Source organism: Sardina pilchardus, chromosome 7 (genome assembly GCF_963854185.1).
Source record: "Sardina pilchardus chromosome 7, fSarPil1.1, whole genome shotgun sequence".
NCBI lineage: Eukaryota > Metazoa > Chordata > Actinopteri > Clupeiformes > Clupeidae > Sardina > Sardina pilchardus.
Window position 1 is genome coordinate 21,276,029 of NC_085000.1, and position 15,821 is coordinate 21,291,849.

The following is a 15,821-nucleotide window of genomic DNA, read 5'->3' on the forward strand; positions in this document are numbered from 1 at the left end:
GCTTTCTATATAGTATGATCTCTTTAGGACTTTAGTTTGTTTAGTGTCAATGATTTCTGTACAGGCCTGTTTCCTTCCACCTACACTCTATCGTTTCGTTCTATATACACTTTCTTTCCTGTTACCTCTCTCTGCTTCCCTTCCCGTGCTGTTATTATTTGCTTGTAAACTTTTATGTGCACTTTCCACTTGGGTTGCCCCCTTGGCCTTTCTCCATAAGGCTGTGGAGAGACCTTAGACATCAGACACTAACTGGGCTGTTTACAGTACCAGTGACTGTCCCGCCATTCAAGGAAGTCTACTCCTTTATTGGGAAACGAGGGCTTTTCAGTTTGTTCAGGGCTGCCAATAATGCCTTTGTTGAGCTTTTCTTTTTGTTCTGAAGGCACTCATGTACACATGGCACGCATACCACAAACATGGACTCCATGTGTCCATGTATTTAGCAGTATTTTCTGGTCCTCTTGCATTGGGATTCAGCTTGTGTCTCTCACATATGACAGCCATACATTCGTATGCATATGCGTACTTACACACATACCCCCCCCCCCCCCCCCCCCCCACACACACACACACGCACACATTTCTGCATGCACACATACTGCTGCATGCACACACACACATAGGCACAACCTCTTAGCTGAATAGTAGAGGAGCAATTGAGAGCCAATCTCTTGCCTTCCCCAGGTCTGGCAGAGTTTACGAGGACGTGACCGCAATAATAGTCCTCTCTTGTGAGTGCAGTCACATCCTCCCTTCCCCTTGAGCTGCACCCCCCCCCCCCCCCCACCCCCCCACCCCCACCACACACCCACCCTCCCTCCCCACCCCCACTCTGTCTCCCTCTCCCTTCCACAAGGGACCCACCTCTCGCGCTGCCAAGTGTGCTGGGAGGTAAGTCACCCACGGCTGAGGAGCGGCGGCTCCCTGCTGAGAATCACAATTAGATATTTACTGCTGATCTTTTCTGGAACCTTCTTGCGCCGCCCAGGAATGCCGAGGGTTACAGTGTGCCCTGTTTGGACCGGTTAGAATGAATACGCCATCTAAAATTAAGTGGTAAACAACTCGCCTAGTTAGCAAACATAGAAAATGTTGATTTAGGTCAAACTGTTGAGGGGGAAAAAAAAAGATTTTATAGGAAGACTGGTTTTAGGGTCGAGAATTGCACCATCGGCCTGCTCATAAAAAAAGAAGCTGTGTACATGCATAGCAGTTGTGTAATGGCTCCAAAAGCATTTTGTGGTCGACAAAAACCCGAGAGAGTGGATCACTCCCACAAAAGTGCAGGGATTTTGACAGACGACCAAAAAATGAGAATGTTTGTGTGCGAGAAGCGACGATACGGAGAGAGAAAAAGGGTGTATGTGTTTTGTGAGAGCATGTAAGGAAGACTTTCAGTGTGTGTGTCTGTGCTGCTCTGGGCTGAGCTTGGTAGTGTTTGTTGGTGAAGCAGTGCCATGCAGCGTTCCCCTTCTGGCCTAAGGTGAGGGCAGTGGGGGAAGAGACGTCGCTGTGTGTTTCCCAGCCTGTGGTTGTGCGGAGCCCGTGTCAGCAGTCGCAGGCGGTGCCAAGACTAGCCGTGGCCCCGGTGCTGTCCGACAGCCAGCCGCGGAGATCTCCGCAGACCGTCACTGGGCAAAAATACCCACACACCCCACTTGTGATTACAGGGGCCTCTGGAGTTATGCTGGATGTTTCGTTTGATTTTGACGATTTGACAGGGGTGGGGGTGACGGCTAACTGTTGGACATAAGAAGACGAAAAAGTTACTAATGTAAAAAAAAAACCGAATGTGGTATAGTCTTAGAGAACACCCACTCATATTCATGTATGGTATTTCCTTATATACACATACAAATAAACATGAAATGGGGCCTTTGTATCAAAGAGGTGGTTTGGTGCTAGGAAACTGGCTCTCCTCCCACCACTACCTCACCATATAGCTAGACATCCTACCCAGAAGGCTAACCTGTGTCAGCTAACCTCTATCCGTTTCTGTGAAGGCTGAACTGAAAAGGAGTTTCAAAGAGAGAGGACTGTTTTTTTTTTTTTTTTTTTTCGAGGCCGTAGTTCAGAGTTTTGTTCAACCTTCCAAGTTCAAATCATTGTTTTGCAATACATCATTTGCAACATTACCTCTCCCTGACAAGTTTTGTTTCCCTTAGACCAACAATTGGAACTCGTTGCCAACAGCTTTCAAGGTTTTGGATTTTGATTCCCAGATATGAGTCACACCATAGTGAATGTGCACCTGTCCTGTGCAGAAAGTTGCTTTGGTTAAAAGCATGAGTGAAATCAATGACTGTAGAAGGACCTGTCCATCTTTCCTTCCATCTAAGCACACAATTGACCATATTTATATTGCAAGCATGGAAAGAGATTTATGTATAGTTATTGTCAGCTGCTACAGTTTAGAATACCAAAGATTGCTGAGGATAGGATGTCCTTTATTAATGATTTATTATGAAATATTTCTAATCTTGATCTTTTCTGCATCAGCCCCAAAGACCTGCAGTTCCAAGCAGTTTGTGTGCAAGGACCAGGTGACCTGCATCTCCAAAGGCTGGCGCTGCGACGGGGAGAAGGACTGTCCAGATGGCTCGGACGAGGCCCCAGATATCTGTGAGTAACTATGTGTGTTTTGTGTAATAGCCTTCCTGTGCCCACTGGCTTAAATTGAGCCACTCAACCTCGCTGCGGGTTCCGGTAAATTGTGTTCTAATTCCACTGGGAGGAAAAAGGAGTTGAATCATCTGGAAGAATGTGCGGCTCTGTTCTCATTCTTTCTCTCGCTCACGCTCTCCTTAACACAACCCCCCCTCACCCCCCAATCCATCCCCTCAACAGCCTTACACTACCACAGTTTTGGCTGTGTTTTTTTTGTTTGGGTAAATGTTAGCAGCTAAGTGCTAACAGATGGGCTTGTGCGTGTAACATTAGGACAATGCCTGTGGATTAGCAGTCATCTGGGGGTGCGAAGGGGTTACATGTTTCAGCACAGTTGGGTTCACTCACCCCCCTCCCCCAACACCTCCCTTTGCGCAAGAGGAATTGAATTTTGAACGTCGCGGCCAGTGCTGGGTAAATACAGGCACTTTGCCTCTCGCAGGGAGAGTGGAAAAGAGGCAGAGTGGACGCTTGGCCCTTGGCTTTCTCTTGCTCTCAACACTCCAGACCCCCAGTGCTTCGCCTCAGCTCAGACATGATGCAGCTCTGGGCTGGCTTTTTTCCGGTCCAGTTTCACTCATGTCTCGGAGCACGACGTCCTTGTTTGTTCCTGCAAAGTAAACAAACACTCTCACAAGGACAGTGAACAAAGCTAGCTACAGTGTCCCTCATTGTTTCTTTCTTTCTGTGATGCTGTTTTGATAATCTAAAATGAAAAGTCTTCATTTGCCTCCAAGAAGTGAGCGATAACATCACACAACTCCCGTCCTGTGACTCTTTCTGAGTGGCTATCGACCTCTCGCCACCATACACCCAGACTCTAATATGATTTCCATGCCACTTATAGAGTTTGTCCAGGCAGACAATGTGCCTTTTCATTTTGCCTGAAGCCCACACTGAGTCCCAGCACCAAGTTTATCCACCCAATTAACTATAGTCTACTGTGCTCTTGCTACTGTGCTCTCAACTGTGTTTAATAAGCTGCACTGGCTGCTAATACAGCTAGTATTACCGCTCTGAGGTTACACACTCAAGGTACAACTTAACAACTTTCGAAACCACAATTTGGTCGTTACACCGTCTGGGATTTGTTTTGTGACAGTTTGAACAGCAGAGTATTCACAAGGTGAAATCTAGTGATAGTAATATACAGGCTATAGCCACATATTTATGAGGATCATGTCAGCCCAAGACCAAGATCACCTATTTTAAGCAGCCCAATGCGAGGCTCATCAAAGGCCAGTGCAGTCTAGGTGTGGATTAGTTCTCATCCTTGTGGGAATGAGCTTCACAGTGGTGACGCCACCATGCCCCTAATCCATCACTGATATGTAGAGTACATATTTAGAGGAGATACGGCTGAGTAATCTGTAAATGTAAATGTTTTTCCCCCCCCTTAAACACATACAGTGTTGGACCTGTACTAGTTATACTCCCCTGTTGTGGTCATGAACCTTGATCATTTAGCCACATCAAAACTGTCTGTTTTTTTTCTTTTTTTACTTTTTGTCTCACGCTTTGATTTGCTGGAGGTGTCTCATTGTATTCCGACCATATCAATTATCTTTCTACACTAAAGTGAAACTCCAGTCTATTTTCATTGACAGTAATACTTAAACGAGTTCTGCACTTGAAGCACACACAAAGACACACCCAGACGTGTCACAGTCACGCATGTTCCGCACACAAACACGGCTTCGCGGCTCCGCGACTCCATTCCATAGGGTTAAGTTTAGACTTGTCTCTGGACCACAGACTTACCATGTTTGTTTGTACTGTATACAATTTTTACTGCTTAACTGCCTAGCGTTTTCAACTGCGCCAGTTAATTACTAACCAGCAGATTGGGTTCCCAGCCTCTGCCAGGATCCTTCGGGCTGACACACTTTCTCCTCTTTGTGCTCTTTCATATTTTTGTCCTCTCTTTCTCTCTCTCTCTTTCTCTCTCTCTCTCTCTCCTACACCCCACCCCCCCTATATGTCAGACCACTATGCTCAGTCAATCTCCGATCTCTACTGGGCTGCTGCTCTGCTTTGCTTTGCTCTGCTCTGCTCTGCTCTATGGGCCTTCCATGAGGTCTGTTTATATCCTTAAGTAGGTCAATATATCATTAAAAGAAGGGCACACGGTTACTGAGGAGAAGGGAGGGGGGAGAACACTCCCTTTATCTGTCTGTCTCTCTCTCTCTCTCTCTCTCCCTCTCTTTCTCTTTCTCTTTCTCTCTCTCTCTCTCTCTCTCTTAACTAACCCCCCCCCCCCCCCCATATTCTCGATTACCACATCAGTCCTGTTTTCTTCACACTAGAGAGCTACACTGGAATCTGTACAGAAAGTAAAGCGGTTCATTCAGCCCAGATGTAAAGGCAGCTGTCCTGATAAGCTGCTGCCGGTTGGTGGGGAAGCCGCATAGGCTCACCTGGGGGCCCCTAGCACGGCCGGTAGCTGTGTGTGTGTGAGACGCGCCTGCCCTTTTATAATGCCTGGAAGCTGCTCAATTTGTGCTGCTTTCCGTGAAGAGGGCTCTCTTGTTCAGTCTTGCACCTCTTTCTGTCCTTCTCCAAGTCGATGCCAATGCTCATCTAAGCAGGAGGTCTCATTGAAGTAATGATAATTCAAGGCAGACGGCGTGGAATGCATCAACTCAAGTGAATGTTATGGGGCCAAGGAAAATATTAGCAAAGTACAGTACTGAGAAACAGATCTACATCATTCCAAAAACAAAGCCTAAAAAAAGATGTCATCTTTTGAAGCTTTCTTGGCAGTAGGCTAAACAGCCCAGTCTATTAGAAACTGTCTCCTCTATTGTTTCAACAAGGGAATGATTTCAAACAAAATGGCAGTCTGCTAAAGCACCCTAGTAATTATGCCTGTTTACAGATGACTCTCTCTGCTGTAACTAGCTGGAGCACATAGTTGACTGGTTGTAGAAGACCATAGTCATAGCTTTCCATTTTTTATGCTAAGCTCATGAAAGCTAAACGTAAGTAAGTTCTCCTCGAAATTATTCTTAATTTTTTCGAAATAATCATTCCGAACGAGTTTTTACTCGAGTAGTACAGAGATAAATCACATGTTGTATGTCTGAGATCTTGCTAAGGTGGTTATTACACAGTCACTGATTCTAGCCATAACCCCGACACTGGCATTATTTAAATGTTCACTTCTCGACGACTTCAAATAAAATTCCAGCACTGAAAAACAGGACTTTATTGTGTGCAATTCCAAAAGGCTCCAAGCCATCTGGAAAACCGGTTTTATTGCCTTTCGTACTTTGGTGAGATGAGGTACCGAGGGGTCATAATTGTGCCATATTCCTACCTTTTTATATTTTGAATATTTTTAATGTATTTGGCAGAAAACACAACTGACTGCAGAGGTTATGCCAGACATCTGACATCAGCACACTTACTCTCTGGTCACCAAAAAGCAAAAAACCCCAAAATCAGGACATCTGCATGTTGATATTTGAGGCCAAGGCTTTGATCACGAAGTGTTTGTGATCCATGCATGAACACCAGCCAGATCGTCCCAGACACAACTCTGGAAGGCTTCAGTCAGTGCAGCTGTATTTATGGCTTGCCTTTGTCAGCATAAAGACATGGCTGGGAGCCTTGGGAAGGGATCTTCACAGCCTCTTTAATTGCATGTGGAGCCATATAGTTTGCGTATACTCTCTGATGCAGCCTTTGCCTGGGGACCAAATGTGGAATCCCAGTTTGAAAGTGTCAAATAGTGTTTTTGTCACATTCTGCTGACTGATGGCATTTCTCTGGCAAACAACAGCAATAGAGATAAACAAACAACAGCATGGATTGTTTGTTCCGACTTGCCACCTTGTTGTCAAACACGTCACCCTAAAAAGCCGATAATCTCTCGTCCAAATGGCACCAGTGCAGACGGAATAAGGGTGGACAGACAGCCAATAGGAGAGCAGTCAACCACAGCTCGGGTCTCCCTGCGGATGGCTCTGGTTCTGGTTCTGTCAGTGTATCAGAGGAGGGCACTTCAGGAGCAGCGGACCGCGGGAAGACTGAACCCAGAACAGGGAGAGGAGAGGAGAGGAGAGGAGAGGAGAGGAGAGGAGAGGAGAGGAGAGGAGAGGAGAGGAGAGGAGAGGAAAGCCTGGTCTTGTGCCAGAGGCACAGCTAGTCCTTTCCCCTTTTTTTTTTTACGTCTGTCTCAATCTCGGTCTGTCTATCTCTCATCTGTCATTTTCTATGTCTACATCTACGTCTTCATTTCGTTCTCGCTCGCTCCCTGTACACTAGCAGTGCTTGTGGGGAAAGTGCAACACGCGCCAGTCCCCTGAGGGTTGGGGTTCCCAAGATCTTAATAAGCTGTTGTGTTTGTGTGCATCTCACTGTCTGTGTGTGCAAATACCTTCTTGTCTGTGGTTTCGTGTACATATCAGTCTGTATATCTTGTTTACTGATTCTTGTCTGAGCAACGAAGTGAGCTTGACATCCAGGTCAGGTCGCCTATGAGAATGCAGATAGGTAACCCCATGAAGGCCAAGTTACCACTGAGGGCAGTTGCCCAAACTCTGGGGGACGGCTCTTCCAATTAAAGCTCTTTGAGCTTGAGCTGCATGATGCCAAGAAACACAACAGCATAACAAGGCCTGGGAGGAGCGGACCATGCAGCTGGGGACACTGGGGCCTTTATCTGACCTTGTTAGCATAATAGGGGCATCCTGCTCAGGTACAGTACGGCCTGCTGCTGCATCGTAATGACAATTCAGAGTATCAGCAGGCATCCCATAAGCCTGTGCATGACACTGTCATCCCCCCCCTCCCCCCAACACCCAAAACCCCAAGGGTGATTTCATTTGATTAAATGGAGCTGTTTCTTTCAGTCATTGGCAGGGAGACCTGTGTTTGTGTGTTGATGGGTCCATTTATTTTGGGTCTTTCTGATGAGGGTGGCTGCCTGCATCTTCAGGAACACCCTGTGAAACCACAAGATCTTTCCGCATTTGTTGGTTATGTCTGCATAGATACAGAAGTTGGCTTTCATCAGGCCCCTTATTGCGCTGTGTGTGGGTTTTTTGTTTTTATCCGTCTGAAATCTCTGATAAGACCAAATGCGCCCGAACAAGTCCAGGCCTCTCGCTCGCGATCGTTTGCATTTAGGAATGAACTTTGCATCTCGGGGCCTGGTTTTAGGGGCGGGGAGGGCAAGGAGGGCAAGGAGGGGGTGAGCCAGGGCCATGTCTGATCTGGATCTGAATTGCTTATGCAAATGGTCGTGCCTTTCAAATTCAGATGGCCTGTTAAACACTCTCATTCACTCCCCGGGGCATTTGCACTTGTTAACCTCAAGCCGACCATACAAACACACACACTCATGCACGCTTGTGTGACCACGCACACATGCGGACCGCCTTGACCACACATGTGCTAATAGGCATACACACCAACAAACCAGCACACACACACACACACACCACACTAATACACACACACACACACACACACACACACACACACACTAATACACACACACACACACACACACACACACACTAATACACACTCGCATAAGGCCTCACCACCTGTTTTCTGCAGTTGCCCACACAAGCAGGGCCATCTTGCCAGCGCGCTGATAGCACACAATGAGTCATGTCCATTTTTGTCTTTTCAAGGAAGAAAAATAACAGTCCGACTCGCTCTTATTTTAGAGTGATAATTTCATAGCCTGCTCAAAATTTGCTGGTGATTTGATTTGATTTCAGCTTGCCACATGGAGCTTTTGTTGTTGTGGCAAGGCCTGTTGGGCATCTGTTTGGAGTGGGTTGGAGCATGATGTGGAGGAGGGAGCTGGACATCATGCTCCAACCCACTCCAAACAGTAGACGGTCACAAAGCTTCTGTACCCATACTCACTCACACAGAGAGAGAAGAACACCGTCGCAGGCAAAAGGGGCCTGTATTGTCTTACAGCAGAGAGATGTAATGTGTTCTCATTCCCAAGTGGAGGCCTCAGGGGGAGGTTCAGAGCCCCAGTCTGCAGCCCACCAGTCCCACTGCCCCTCAGCTAGACGTCCACCCCACAGGCTGAACCACAAACACCCAGCAGGGCAATCTCAGCATCTCACTCTCTCTCTTGCTCACTCACTCTTGCTCACTCTCTCTCTCTCTCTCTTGCTCACTCTCTCTCTCACACGCTCACTCTCTCTCTCACACGCTCACTCTCTCTCATGCTCTCTCTCTCACTCACACTCTTTCTCTCTCTCGCTCTGTCTCTCGCGCTCACTCTCCCTCTCTCTGTCTCTCTCTTGCTCTCTCTCCCCCCCCCTCCCCCAGAGGAAAGAGCTAGGGATGGAGAAAGCAGAAAAAGAGAAATTCAAGGAGAGACCAAGTGTGTTGGATGATAGCGATAAGGCGCAGAGGCTGCACAGACTATAGAGTCCTCGATGTCATATAGGGGGAGGATTTCTTAGTGAGATTCTAAGATGAATAGAAAGGCTGAGAGGCTGGCTGGAATTGGATCGCTGTTCCGTTGGGGGAAAAACAGCCACACACACAGGGATTTTACGAAGGCAAATGAGATTGAGTTCCAGCCCTGCTGAGCCGTGCATGGAGAGCTTGGGGAGATGTCTGATGCTTAAGGTCATAGAAGAGCCAAAGGAACCCCATCTAGCGCAGGCTGTCTACCTGCCTGTGAGAACCTGCATGCTAGACATCTTACTGGCTCTGTCTCCGGTTCCTCTTTTGGTTGACTGGGTTGACGTGGTCCTTTTTCCAACTTGTGCAAGGTCCTGCCATCCTGCTTGGTGTGCAGTTCCCTCCCATGACTCAAGCATCTCCTGTGATTTCAGTTCTCTTCCAGTATGGCGATGACGCTCGTGCTCAGTCATGGTGCAATAGCAGCTCAACTTAGATGTCCCGTTATGATGGATTGGTGATATTATATATGTAATATACAATTATAAGTAATTTCACCATTAATAGTGAGAACAATGTTCATTTGCATTCATGAATTCATGAGTGAAGCTGAAGTTAGTCCATCCACAGTAGCGAACAGAATCCTCCTCAGATGATTTGCCATAGCATTTCCATTGAGGTTAATATGTAGTAGACTCTACATGTTCGAGGTAAAGAGAGGACATATCCAATGATTCAAATCGGGTTTTTGGCAGTTTGCTCTGTACACAGGTGGTGGAAGATGTCGTGGCTTTTTTGTAATGAATGCAGGTTGTAAGCATGCAGACCCATCAAGCAGCTCTGTAACTGTATGTGTGTGTGTGGGGGGGGGGGGGGGGGGGGAGTGTGTATGCACGCGCTGTGCTTATGTGGACTGTCTGTGGTGCTCACTGGTTCGGCCTGTCACCCCGAGGAACATGTTCATTGGAGCTGACAGGAGTTTCAATGGGAGTCAGAGGGGATCACAGACCCCTGAAGCGCCGGAATAAACGCTGGCCTTTATGCGGCGCACAAAAGCTCAACAGGGAAGGAAAATGTAAGGTCATTATGTAACCAGAGTGGTTGGAGGGCAAATAGGGAACACACACACACACACACATGCGCGCACACACACACACACACACGTGTTGTATGGACCCAACTTGTCGGGTAAATTGTTGAAGTTCATGCGTTGCACTAGCGTACAGTATGTGCGGTATTGAGTGTGAGGAGCGTAGATATTTCCTCGGAACGGAGATAATTAATAGCTTTGTTCCACTGGGTACGGTAAAGGTTCCCGCTGTAGTTCTCCATTCGCAAAACACAAAAGCGTGACTGTGGGTGCAGTGAGGGGGGGGGGGGGGAAAGATCCGCAAAGCCTTTTCACGGAAAACATAATCATGAAAAGGTTAGCCTGTTGTCTCGCTGGAATTGTCAAGTGAGTGGGTTCATGTGAATTAATGTAATATAGCGAGTTTGTGGAGAAAACTTGGAAAACAGTCTGTTTTATACAGTTTTATATGAGAGTGGTCAACTGATTACAGTTTGGTTTGATTGGACATCTGCTGTATCTATTTCATTCAGCTCGCTCAGAAAAAAAAAGAGAGACTTGGCTCCAACTGTGTGAACCTCATTGGAGAGGCCTTTCAGCACTTGAGATAAAAGAAGCTTTATGACCCGCCGTCGGATGTTTGCCGTCGGTTCTGTTCTCCTCCAGTCTGGCCTGGGCCCTTATCTGAGCCCAGAGGCGCGGGGCTGGAATGTGAGGGGGTGATGGGACCGCTAGGGTCGGGAGCTCCTCAGGCCGACTGTGGGCCTGTGCCTGACAGCGGCGGAGACGCTAAAGACCTCCACCCTCAGCACTTAGTGTCACCGGTAGGTGAGGCCCGCTTCGTTAACGATAACGCAATTATCCCTCCCATTGTTAGCGCAGGTAGATATGACGTGCTCGCTTTTGTTCATGTTCTTGTGTCTGCTCTGTTGTGAAACGCAGTCCCTTCACATGCACATGCTCATTATTTCATTCTGCACAATGCTTATGACAATCTGGCATTGTTCTACAGACCTGCAGTATTACTCAGAGAGTGTCTGTGTGTGTGTCTGTGTGTGTCTGTGTGTGTCTGTGTGTGTCTGTGTGTGTGTCCCGTGTGTGTGTGTCTGTGTGTCCCGTGTGTGTGTGTACACTGGCTTCTATCTCAGTCAAACCTAATGGTTTAAAAATGTTAAGGAGACCATAAGCCTAACAGGCAGCTACACAGACTCCTTGGAAATGGCAAAAATGGGCTTAATCCAAATTCCCTTTAATGTTTGCCTAAATGAGGGATTGCTCCGCTCAGGCCCCGTGCTGTGGATTGAGTGGCTGTTATCTGGATTTATGGCGGCGGTGTGCTGTGCGCGGTTGTATCCTGTTTGTTTGAACACACTTCCTGTCTTCTCAGTTTAACACGGTGTGCTGCTGTGGCTGCTGCTGGATGGGGCTGAAGGAAATTGCCTGTAGGTCCCCAGTGATTACAGTGGGGGATATTGTGTTCAGTAAAATGACTGAGCTTTAGTAGGAAAAGGGGGTTCCTTAACTATCCCAAACAGCACTTATAGGAAACACTACTCTCCCCACCCAACACACATATACATACATACATACACACACATACACACACACACACACACACACACACACACACACACACACACACACACACACACACACACACACACACACACACACACACACACACACATACATACACACACACACACACACACACACACACACACACACACATAACTCTATATCTACTGCTCTCTTTGCCTCCTTTTTTTTGTATCCAGTAGACTTCTGGCAGTCGTCTGGAACGAGGTTGTCTGTGACCACTCAGGAAGGAACAGCTCATTGTCTGAGTTAGTGAGCCGGGTGTGAACTTGCCGCCAACAACTTCCCCCCAATCCAGCATGAGTTCAGAAGCTCTTGACCTCCACCTCTCCCACTCCCTCTCCCACCCCTCTCTCTCTCTCTCTCTCTCTATGCAGCTTACTTCTCTCAGATCTGCCACTGTGACCCTCACCACGTACTAAAAAGCACCCTCCCACTTGATGGCCTGTTTTTTTGTGTGTGTTTTATTGACTTTTCGGCTCAACATATAGCTTGCTCTCAGAGAGGCAATATCTGCAGGCTACAGCCCCATTGTACAGTCACGCCTTAGTTTGTTTACAACACGTGTCGTTACTCGCTGGGCTTGTTCAGACAGGCTGACAGTTTCTCCTCTCCTCTCCTCTCCTCTCTTCTCTTCTCTTCTCTTCTCTGCTGCGCAGTGCTCTGCTCTCTCCTCTCGCGCTGGAGAACGTCCCTCCTACAGCTGCTCCAGAATGTTCTCTGGTCTCCTGTGAATGCCCAGGGTTTGTTGTGCTTTAAGAGACGTGGTTTAGGTTGTGCTTTGCTTGTCCTCCTGCCAGTAGCCTGGAGCTCTCTGTGGGCAGGAGCAGAAAGCCTCATCACGGTGCACGAACACAAACACACATCTCTTTCTCCCTCTTACTCTTACTCTTGCTTACTCTCTCTCTCTCTTTCTCTTTCTCTCTCTCTTTCTCTTTCTCCCTGCCCCCCCCCTCTCTCTCTGTTTCACACTCACACTCACTCTCACACTCACGCACACACCACATCTTACACAAGCACCTTGATTACATAGATCTTGGCCTCAAGGACTCCATCCCTCCCCAAATGACATAAGTCTCTCTGGAGCTGTTGTGCTCATATTTTAATAAAGAGAAGAGCCAATGGGGCTCACAGATCACAAGACGCCTGATAGGTGGGCCCAGACGCTCAGGTCCACTCCATCTCTTCCCAGTCCAGCCCTATATGACCGGGACAGATTGGAGCAATAAAGTCATCGTCCCTCTGAATGAGGTACAGGGTCTATTACAAGCCAAGCTACTAAGCCTTGGAGGAATGTGTTGACTTTGTGTTGAGAGGTCTCCACACAAGGTCTGTGGGGACGGAAGGAAGCAATGAGGAAGTGGCGTTGGGCCTCTGGGTAGTCTAAGGGTCCTCTATATCCATCTGGACCACTGATCTATAAAGAATAACTGGATAGACTATCTCATTGTTGCCGCCCCGTCAACAATGAAGCCAACGGAACTGTCCCGAGTGGTCCCAATATGGCCGCCTTGCTGAGGCTTCAGGTTTATGACGTAGATCTGGATGCGCTATCCAGTGTTCTTTATAGATCAGTGCGTTCGACTGGTGAGTGGTCCCAATATGGGCGCCATGTCTGGAGATGGTCATCCTTCCCCTGTCTGTGGCCAAATATGTGCTGACACACAGAGGCTGGCGTGACCAGGAGCACTCAGGACTCGCTGGCCTTGGGCCTGCATCCGCTGAGGTGCGTCCCAATATGGCCGCCTTGCTGAGGCTTCAGGTTTATGACGTAGATCTGGATGCGCTATCCAGTGTTCTTTATAGATCAGTGCGTTCGACTGGTGAGTGGTCCCAATATGGGCGCCGCACTGAGGCTTAAGGTTTATGGCGTAGATGCGCTATCCAGTGTTCTTTTATAGATCAGTGAGTGTAAGGGTCCTCTTTATCCATCTGGACGTGATGAAGGGTCACTTGGATACAGGTGCAGTAAATGCTAGAAGTGATCTAACCACACAGTGATTCATGAAGACTGAAAGAAGTTCTGTTATTCAGGCCAACTGGGTTGAATTTGGTTGGTAGTTAACTGTCTCACATGCTACATTATGAAGAAGGTACCATACTGAAGGAAGAGCCTGTAACTCTGGCTACTGTGGGCACTGCGGGTAGTCCTTGTGTTGGAGCCTTATGTGTGTCTGCCTGTAGTATTTAGCCTTTTGGAGTTCAGCGCAGATTGCATGCTAATGAGCATTAGCACTCCAGAGCAAACAACTCCTGGGGTCCATGTGTCCTCGAAAAATGAATATTTAACCCATTCAAACTTCGCTTTCTTTCTTTCTTTCTTTCTTTCTCTCAGCCTTCCTCTTTCTCTCTCACACACACACACTCACACACTTGCATATATTATAAATTCTGAAAAATAAACCACCTTTACTGTTTTAGAGCACACACAGACTCACACCTTATTGTAATGCTTAGGGAACAACCATGCAGGAGTGCACTATTGAGTTTCACAATGGCCACTCGACACACACTCACACACACACACTCACACACACACACACACACACACACACACACACACACACACACACACACACACACACACACACACACACACACACACACACACACACTCCTCTTGAGTGCAGAACCATGCTGCTCTCTTCCTGTGTGAGAGGTGAACCCCTTTCCCTCCCCAGCCCCCAACTTCCAAAAATGGGTCAGCAGATGTTAGAGGGGGAGAAAGACGAAGAAAAGGAGAGAGAGAGAAGGAGAGAGAGAGAGGGGGAAGGAAAGGGCCAAGATAAACAGTATGTTTTTCTGCATGGTTCTAGACAGAAAGAAAGTAGAAAGTCATATGAAGAGAATGCAAGAAATGGAGAAGTGTGGGGGGGGGGGGGGGGTTAAGTGGAAGAAATGGCATGGCATCTTCATCTCCCTCACGTGTGACAACGCGTGTGTGCAATTGCCAGCCCCATTCTTTTTTTTTTTTTTTTTTTTACTAAGCACAGCTTTTATGTAGTTAGGTAGGGTAAAAAAAAGAATGCCATGTCTGGAGATGGTCATCCTTCCCCTGTCTGTGGCCAAATATGTGCTGACACACCGAGGCTGGCGTGACCAGGAGCACTCAGGACTCGCTGGCCTTGGGCCTGCATCCGCTGAGGTGCGTGTGTCGGATGAGCCACTTCCTGAACGTCTGAGACGCTGGAGAATTGGAGGAGTGACCAGATCGACATGACGTCACGTTCAGATGTGGCCGAGGAGCTTGGGCTTTGTCAGAGACCACACACACACAACACACTCACACACCACACTCACACCACACTTACAACACACTCACACACACACACACACACACACACACACACACACACACACACACACACACACACACACACACACACACGTACGGTAGATACCAGATTTTGCTCCATTCCGCTCCTATATCTTGTACTGATTTTTCTGTTTCCTTTGTCGTTACGCCAAAGAAGAGAGTTTGCACCAGAAGTCGAGGGTCAAATCAAATGAGAGAATGACCTGCATGGCGCACACACAAGATATTATTGTTTTGATTGTGTGCGATCATGATGTGCCGCAAGAGGAGCGGAAGTTTCTAGAGTCCCCGGTGATCCAGCCGAGCAGCTGAACGCCAAAGTGTCTCTGGCTGTCCTGAGCCTCCGCCAGCAGTGACGGGCGCAAATGCGCTTTGACGTGTGGGATCGCTGCAGGCGGGGATGACTTTTTAGCTGATTATTTAATTAAAAATAAATGTTTGGGTTAAGGACCGTCTAATTCAAAGTGACAAGCGAGGGTCCGCACCCAATGAGCTGCCGGAGTCCAGCAGTGAATCAGAGTTGGTGAAAAGCATGAGTAACCACTGGTTACTCCCCCCCCCCCCCCCCCCACACACACACACACACACAGTCACTCACACATACACTGTCTCGCTCACACGTACACACACCACACCAAAATCAATAATGACGCCTGAAGTAAATCAAGTGCACAAAAGTTGTGCAAATCCATGCTTTCTCAGGAAGGTTATCGCGTTCTGCAAGTTGTGCAATTTTGTGTTTTCATGGAAAGGTTATCTTGTTCTTGTTCAACCAATAAA

At 47.7% G+C, this 15,821-nt stretch overlaps 1 protein-coding gene across 1 annotated transcript in view; it reads left to right on the top strand.

The window, feature by feature from the left end:
* Nucleotides 1–15,821, top strand: part of lrp1ab (low density lipoprotein receptor-related protein 1Ab) — a 115,147-nt gene that overhangs the window by 13,360 nt on the left and 85,966 nt on the right. The window contains 1 exon segment of the mRNA XM_062541235.1: nt 2,503–2,625. Coding sequence (XP_062397219.1) covers nt 2,503–2,625 — 123 coding nt within the window.